Source organism: Myotis davidii, unplaced genomic scaffold (assembly GCF_000327345.1).
Source record: "Myotis davidii unplaced genomic scaffold, ASM32734v1 scaffold993, whole genome shotgun sequence".
Classification (NCBI taxonomy): Eukaryota; Metazoa; Chordata; class Mammalia; order Chiroptera; family Vespertilionidae; genus Myotis; species Myotis davidii.
Window position 1 is genome coordinate 1,096,389 of NW_006285483.1, and position 8,946 is coordinate 1,105,334.

General features: G+C 44.3%; 1 protein-coding gene across 1 annotated transcript in view; it reads right to left on the reverse strand.

The window, feature by feature from the left end:
- Positions 1–8,946, reverse strand: part of ACACA (acetyl-CoA carboxylase alpha) — a 229,022-nt gene that overhangs the window by 37,564 nt on the left and 182,512 nt on the right. Inside the window, exons 46-47 of the mRNA XM_015559072.1 lie at positions 2,424–2,567; positions 1,442–1,562 (exon numbers count right to left, since the gene is read on the reverse strand). Of these exons, the coding sequence (XP_015414558.1) occupies positions 1,442–1,562; positions 2,424–2,567 (265 nt within the window). The remainder of the gene's footprint in view (positions 1–1,441; positions 1,563–2,423; positions 2,568–8,946) is intronic.

Sequence of the window (8,946 nt, forward strand, 5' to 3'; positions counted from 1 at the left end):
GGTGGGGATGGCTGCTTTTCTGCCCCCACAGAGAGGGTCATGTTCAGTTCAAACGTAGAACTTAGAAACCAGCTCCCATGGCTCCCCATGATTCCTAGGGGAACAGTCACTGAATCTTGTTCTGAATTTTCTCACAAAAGTCCTGGATTTTTATCTCGGGTTCATAGTACTTAATATAAAAATGGTATAAAAAATGAGAGATAGAGAAATTACAATGGTGATTTTTCTGGCTATGTAAGAAAAACTATTTAGTCTCATTAAGATTAATAAGAAAAGGTACTGAAGACAACAGGTAAAATTTTAAATTAAAATCAACCTTCCTTTGGTGATTTTTCTACACTACCTATGCTCCTAAGTAATAGCTGTGTGACCCTGTGCAAACCATTTAACTTCTCTGAGCTCCTAAAACGATGATCTCTTTGTAGCTGTAAGAGGCAGCAAGCCCAAATAAGATAATGTATATAAAATGCTTTATCATCCCACCTGGCTTAGAGTGGGTGCCCACAAAGGTTGATTAAGTCTTCCTTATGAAGACCTCTTTCTCTTTCAACAAAAATTATGATTCAAATTTAATTATCCCTTTAAGATATAGCCTTTCTTTGCAATAGTTGCAATAAACATACAAAAAAGAACAAACACTTTCTTAAACAATTTGAAACAATAGATTCTAAGTGGAGCAGGGGGACTTGGGCTTCACAGAAGAACTTCCTAATTAGTATGGTTTGTGAAACAGCCAAATGGACTGACAAACAAAAACACACATTTGCCTTATATGGAGTTACCTTTGTTTGTTTGTTTCTGTTTGGAAAGTTAAGATAAAATCAGCCCCAAGACAGAAGGCTATATTAGAGAAACATGGACGAAGAGCTTGTTCTTGCTCTATATATTGGTAAAATTAAAAATTCTGGACAATCTCTTCATGAGTAGATGATCTTATATTAATAACTAAAGCAAGTGCCAACACTATTACCACTTTCGTAAGAAACGAAGGGTGCATGCAGAGGGGCTCAGCAGTAGCTCGCTGAGAAAGGTGTAGTCACACTTGACAAGGAGGGGTCCCAAAGACCTTTCTAGCACCGACCCAATTAACCTATTTATAGAAACTAAATGCCCGAAGATTCTGGTGCTATAGTTCTATGACTTTATGGCTTAATTTAACTGCTTTAAAGTCCTTGAGCCCATTAAATAGTAAGTGCTTTAATAGCAGAAGAAACAGAAGCAATGCTTATGACTCAATGGCTGATTTGCAAATCTCATCTCATTTTTCATTTGTTCTTAAAGAATTTTCCACCTTTTTCTTCAGATTTTTCTTACTTCCAGGTACTTAGTAGCTGTTTTCTTTGTATCACGTGCTATTGTGCAGAGATTGGTCTGTGGTTGGGAAGAAAAACCATGAAAGCTGGAGGGCCAGGGACCACAGAATCCTTAAACATATACATACTTGGGTGAGGACGGCCTGCCAGCATCCATCGAGGATCATATGGGGCCTTTGTGGGGACAAACTCAATAATTCTGTCTATAGGATCCTTGGAGTTCAGGATAGGAACGGAACTGTTCACGCTCTGAAAGGAGATTGGGAGAGAAAGAGCACAGCAGTCAGTAAACCAGCAGTCAGAACGTCAATCCAGCGCGGCAACAGTCATCACAAAGACAACAGGGCCCTCATGCGGAGTTACCCCCATGAGCCCCAACCAGCAGCTAGAAGCATTCCAATGGCATGCCAGGCCCCGAGGAACAGGAGCAGGTCTCAAGTTCCATGTAGGACTCTGGCCCCAAGTGGTGCCTTCTGACTGATTGCAGTGTGCCCAGGCTTTCTGGGAAGCTTCCCAGAGGGAGGGCTGGGTATTACAAAGGAGTAAACCCACAGTGAGGAGAAAGCCTTAATATGCTGGGATCTGAGCCCAAGGAGGCCATGGAGACTCCTGTGGCTAGAAAACATCAGAAAGGGGCCTAACCAATGAAATCTGAAGATTTTGTTGTTGTTGTTTAATTCTCATTGGAGGATATTTTTTCCATTGACCTTTTAGAGTGAATGAAAGGGAGGGGTGGGGTATAGATAGATAGATAGATAGATAGATAGATAGACAGACAGATAGAAACATGAATGTGAGAGAGTCACATCAATTGGTTGCCTCCCACACCCATCCCAATGGGGCTGGGCATTAAACCTGCAACCCAGGTACATGCCCTTGACCGGGAATCGAACCCATGACCCTTTGGTGCACGGGCTGACGCTCCAACCACTTAGCAACATTGGCCAGAGCCCAAAGGCATTTTAAAGATATAAGGCAAAAGATGGCTCTAAGAAAAAAAGAAGTCAACAGCTTTCCGAGGAACATTTCATAAAAGATTCCTGCACTATGAGGAGTTCTCCAGTGCAGAGGCAACAGCTGTGGTGGAAAGGCCGGGTTCTGCAGGCTCACCTTAGGCATGTATGATAGCCAGTGCAGGATAGTGAAGACCCCCTCAAAGTCATCACAAACGGTGCTGTGGGTCACCCCATTGTTGTGCATGATCTGGATGCCACCGAGCTGGTTATTGGAGGTATATACTTCCCGCCCGAGGACCTGGAGAAACGAGCAAGAGACATTGGTCTTGACAGAAATAAAGGCCAAGTCTATTTTGTTATTCTCACTAAAAAGAGTTCTTTTCTCCCCAAGACAGAGATTCCAGCTTCTGTGGTTTGTTTGAAGGGACTATCTGGACCTGTGTCCTAAAAAGAAAACTTAGAAAACAAAAAAGGATTTTAAACAATCACATATACTATTGCAATTTAAAAACGAGCAAGCCTCTCCCTCTCTTTTTCCTAACTGCCATTTATACGCACAGCATCCTTCACACTGAGCTGAAACCACAGCGGTGGGCGAGCCTGGGGCCCGAGACAGCAGCAACCGCAGCATCTGCAGGCTGGCGGAGTTACTGTGCATGTACACAAAACAGGTAATGTGCCCGTCTTCTGACAATCTTCAGTCACAAGTCTCAGTTAAAAAAGTGCTGTGAGGTTTAGATTCCCTTTTTTAAAGGATTACTTTTTCCCTTGTATTTGATTTTTAAAGCTGGTCTCGATACATAAGACCTACGCCTGGCAAAATCCTGAAGCATCTCATGATACAGACATGAACCCTCGAGTCTATAGTCCTTTGTGTGCTGGGTGCAGGGCAGTGATTTATACTCAAGCCCGCCTCCCTCCTTCTGTCCTTCCCTCCCAAGGTTCCTGGGAAGTCGGAGTCTCAATCCCAGGGGTATCCCTAGAGTTTAACCCTTGTGAGGTGGAAGGGAGGCACCTGCAACTGGAAACCACAAAGTTTCCGTTAAAGAAGAAAAAATATTCTTGAACTTGGAAACTGTAGGGTTTCTTTTTCTCTTGAAGATTGGTTAGTAATTCCTTTCAGGGAGGGAGCTTTTCTGACCCAGCAGATGGAAGCCGGGCAGCCTGATCACTGGCTATCGCAACTGCTGAGTGTTAGTAATTGCCAGTCATCTAGGGTAGCCCTGGAGAGCTCTAAACAGTTGTAGAGCGCTTACTGTATTTTACTTCTTCTTTCCCCCTCCCCTCCTCCTTTAGAAAATAACCACAACACAACATTTCTTCCTTACTAACTTTTATTCATTTCCAGCCTCTGGGGAGAACCTAATAAATGAAAGATCAGTAGGTTCTGTATATGCCCATTGTGCCCCTTCTGGTTAGGAGCTCCAAGAGGTTCCCCCGCCTGCTGGGTCAGCCCCTACATTAAGATCCCCCAAAGGCTGAGGAAGTTGGTGACCAAGTAATCACCTCAGTGTGACCCTGCTGGCCTCAGTTCCATTTAACTTCAGCAAGGATGGGCGGAAGAAACTCGCCTGAAAAGCATATGGAAAGCAAAATTGCTCTCAGATCGCTGCTTCCCTTGATAAGGAAGTGCCGAGAACAAGCCTTTGCAGGCAGCCTTGAGCTGAGCAACATGCCGGCAGCTCCTTTGAAGGAGCCCGGGGAACAGCGGAGGCCGTATCTGACCACTGGACTCCCATCCTCCTCTCAGCCTGTCTTTAATCTCAGCCCAGGCCGGCGGCTCTTTTCTCATTCTCCTGCTGTCTCTTTCCATTTGCCCTCTCTCTGACTGATACACTGATCTCTCGGTCACTCGGCTTTCTGCTCCACTGAGTCCATATTACTAATAACACCTCCGCCACGGCCAGTTTACCTCATGAAGGCAGGAGCACATCATTACAAAATAAACTCATAACTTTGACATTCTAGCAAATACACGCCGTTTGTTATTTTTATGGCTTTAGTCTTTCTAACAGGCAGAGGGCATCACATACCTGTTTCATTTATATCTTTAAATGTGTACACATATGTACACATGTATCAGGAAATAAAACAGGACAAAAAACCCCAAACCAAAGCAAATATCCAAAGCAGGGAATGGATGGGGGAAGACCCTGATGGACGCAGAAACCCTGTCACTCGGGGAGGCCATGCTCCGATCTGGCTCCGGTTTTATGGACGTCATAAACCTGATGGCCCACAACTGGTCCTTCTGGGACAGACCGCCTCTCTGCCAGAAGTCATTCGGTGTGATCAGCAGTATTTTTAATTATTAAAATAAAGCTGAAAAGGGGGGGGGGATAAAAAGGAGACACTGTGCTAACTGTGAATACCTGACATTCACCATCTCTGTTAGGAGCCAAGAATTTGCTGACTGAGAGAGAGAGCTGGACCATTTTCTACTGAGAATCACTATTTTCTTTCCTATGAAACACTGCCTCTAGTGCTTGATAATCTCCAGCAACTTAGAATTTCTCCAAAATTAGGAATGGACCTACGAAGAACCCGCGAAGAGACCAGAGCACACCAAGAGCAGCACAGCCGATCAAACACACCTTCCTCAGATGTCCTGGCCCCGCCTTTCAAAGAAATAGAGCATCCGTAACAGGTCTACTCCCAGAGGCTCTGTCACTTGCCCATTCTGCCCCATATTCTTACAAACTAATGGAGACAAACTGGGAAGAAACGAGAATTTAGTAACTTCACATGTCTTCCCTTTACTCGGGTTCTGATGCTTTGTTCTGAAAAGGCAGCAGTATTTCTATACTTCCTCTCCTCTGGATTCAGAAAGAAAACTAACTGGAGCCAACCACAACCAAGAACATTATTTCTGGGCTAAACAAATGTTTTTCATGTGAGAAGATTCATTTAATTTTGGAATTAAAGAGAAAAGGAACAGGGTAGATAAACAGTGTATCCGAATGGCTCTCTCTGACCAGCCTTATCTTAGGAGGTCGGAGGTGGGGAGGGGAAGGACACAGAAGTGAAACCTGCTTCACTAGCCACAAGCGAACGCTAGCAATCATAGCTACTTAACAGTCGGTGAAGAGAGCGCCGTACCCTCCAGTTCATCTTCAATGACCGTATGTTTGGAGCACGCACCAGTAGAAGGAGGGCGCACACAATAGCTCCTGATTTATAGGGGTCATTGCTGACTCAAGTGGTTTTAATGATTTTAGGATACTTCAGAACAAAAGCTCCAACCAAAGAAGCAGAATCTGGGCTAGGACAAAACCCATTCTGCCTAACTCAGAAACGATCATGCTGGAATAGTAACACAAACCCCGATCCGCATCGAGGGAGACAAAGGAAGGAGCCCACATAGACAGAACCACTATTTTATTCCTCCATATGTTGCCCTACCAACCTTCTACAGAAAAATATGAGGTAAACAACTCTCATCACCATAATATTTTCATGAAGAAGATGCATTTCATTTATCAGTTTTTTCCAATTTTGACATATGCATTTGTATATAAGCTGCTGCTGTGTTTCATTCCCCAAATTATTTCTCTCACATTTTTCTACTGCATGATACAAACTTTTAATTTATCTGCCCAACAAGCATCAATAACCACTTAAGCACAGGAGCTATTCAGACAGAGGTGACTCTCCTGAGGCCACACCTTGCTGCTCCCCAGGTCTAAAGTGGAGAAGCGGTACCATATAATATTAAAAACAGGCACCATCTGAAGAGAGCCCACACCAGCACAACTGAATAAAAGCTGAGTCTGAGGGGAAAGAGAGTCTTCATCCCCGCTCAATATAAACTTAAGCCTCACCCAGCATTCATTAATTGGGGCTGGCAGACCTGAGAATTAAGGGCACTGCATAAAAGCCAGTGATTAGCAGAGGCACAATTGTTAAAGACCCCACCAAAGATGCTATGTAGCCTTTAGAAATTCTGAGATACACAGGAAGTGCAAATGAATGCAGTCATACATGCATGCTAGGCCTCCGCAGCTCTTGCTGCTTATCTAGAGACACTGCAAACAGCTCGGGTTTACCACAGCTGACAGGCAACGGAAACAGTCTAACATACCGCCTGCTCTCTCCCTTAAATCCCTTTTTGGAGATCGAGATAAACACATTCTTCCTTTCCCCAGTGCCCGCCTCCTGAATGAAGTGGCAGAGCACTGTGAAGTTTTGTGCAAATGAAATCGCTATGTAATACTGAATGAGTGTAGTATTTACTTGTCAGGATATTTGTCAGCACAGACATTGAGATTTCCAAGTTTCACAGATGCAACTTCGTTCAGTTTTTTTAAAACATTGCTTTTGTCCTGATATACACATTATGCTGGGGACCCTCAGACTTATAGGCAAATATTTGCAATCGTGTGCTCAAGATGTGAAAAATAATGATGCATATCGATGCAATAAAAAATGAAATCCACCACTGCTTTCCACCTTTCTCCAATCTTTCCCCCTAGGTGGGTCAGGGCAATCTTCTATTTAAAGAAGCAGGGAGTACAAAGTCTTCCTGCATCTGAGAATTAAGCTATGCAAGCTGGGTCCTTGCTGCAGTCCTTCTCATTAGGATATTTCCATTCTCAAGAGGATTTGAGAAGGGGTTTTGTAAATTTCATGAGCAATCGTCATCACTGGACTTCATCCATGATTCCTGATATTAACGTCATTCTGGGATCTGCCAGATTATTCATAAAGGTTTGGCAAGGCAGAAAGAGAGATAGATATGAGAAAGCATACACAGGATCAGGGAGAAAGTGATAAAACAGGGACAAAAGAAAGGAGAAAGGATGAGAGAGAGGAAACGGGAGGGGGAGAGACAAGAGGACAGGGAAGAAAAAACGGCAATAGCTCATCTACTCCTGCTGCTAACACCCTCCTCCCTGACCTGAGAGAACTACATTTTTAAAAGCTGACAAGTAATTCAATCTCCAATTAACAATTTTAAGTGGTGCAGCACATATTACTGTGTAAATGTTTCTCCAGGAATATATCCAAGGGTGAATGGAATTAAATCTCTAGGGAGACAGGACCAGCGCCTATGTGACCCAGAATATTTGGAGAGTTTCAAGATACAGTCTCTTAATACACAGACTCAGGGTTATAATTTCTCCTCCTCTCCTTTATTGCCACTGGCAAACTCGAGTGCTGGTTGGCAGTGATAGGCTAGGATTGGGGATAGACAAGGGGCCCTGTGACACAGTGCTGGCACAGGATGGGAAAGCCTCTGACTTGAGATGGATTCAAGGCCATCCACTGCAAGACCAAACATCTCTCTGTAAAAAACAAAGTTATGAAGTGATCAGGCTGGCTGATGGATAAATTAGAGGAAAGGGACTGTGCTACCTGTAGTAAGAAAAGATAGTCAGCAAATAAAGAGACCGAGGTAACGGCCTGACATAACACTGGAAGACCTGTCTACTGAGGTATAGAGAGCAGAGGGATGAGTTAGATGGCAGAAGGAAGATACGGATTTGAAGGTGGACTGGGTGAGGAACAGAGACTCATTCTGAACGTAATGGTGGTAGAAAAGAGCCACATGACAGTCTGTCAAATACACCAGAGAAGGCATAGGCTTCCGGAGCAAACACTGACTGCCAGAGAAATCACTCACTGCAGGGATCCATCAACTGCCCATTTAGCTACAAACTAGAACATCCTGACAGTAAGTTACTTCCAAATATGGAAATTTTTAAGTCTGGTTTATTGAGGTGCAATTTATATACAGAAAAATCATCCTTTTTTAGGTGTACAATTCTATGAATTATGACAAAAACACAGTCATAGAACCACCACCACAGCACATCAAAAGTTTTCATCCCCCAAAGTTCCCTCATCTCCTTTGCAATCAATTTCCTTCCCTCACACATACCAGTCATGGCTCTGCTTTCTGTTGTAACAGTTTTGCCTCTTCTAGAAAGTTATATAAAACGGAGTCACACAGTATGTAGCCTTCTGTGCATGCTTCTTTCAGTTAATAAAAGGCATCGGAGATTCATTCATGCTGATGGCATCAGTAGCTCCTTTTTACTGCATAGTAGTATCAATTTTATGGAAATACCATAACTTGTTTATCTCTTTGCCTACTGGTGGACATTTGGGTGTCCAGTTTTTGGCAATCCTATCTAATAAAAGAGTAATACGCAAATTAACCATTATTCCATCACTCAGTCACAAAGATGGCGACGGCCATGGAGCTGGAGCGAGGAGGAGGCTTGGGTTGCTCCCGGCTATGGAGGAAGTCAAGCTTCCCGCCTGCCCTGTCCGGCACTGGGCTCCACTCAAGGCTACAAAGTTTCATTATAGAAGATAAATAAATCCCAGATACCTGCTTCCAGCTGGCAGTGGCCTCTACTCAAGGAGGGGCTGGGAGTCTGGCAACCCAGCTGACCTGGGCTCTGCTCAAGGCTACAAAGTTTCAATTGTAGAAGATAAATCTCAGGGAAAAAAAGAAAAACGAAAAAAGGAGAGGTTGGGAGCTTGGGTCGCCGGGAGGGGGTGGGGGTGAGGGTGTGTGGCCAGCCTGAAAACGGCCATCAGCCCCTCACCCAGGCTGGCCAGGCACCCCAGTAGGAACCCCCACTCTGAAGGGGGTGTGGCCAGCCTGAAAACAGCCCTCAGCCCCTCACCCAGGCTGGCCACACCGCCATGGGGTGAGGGTCCCCGCT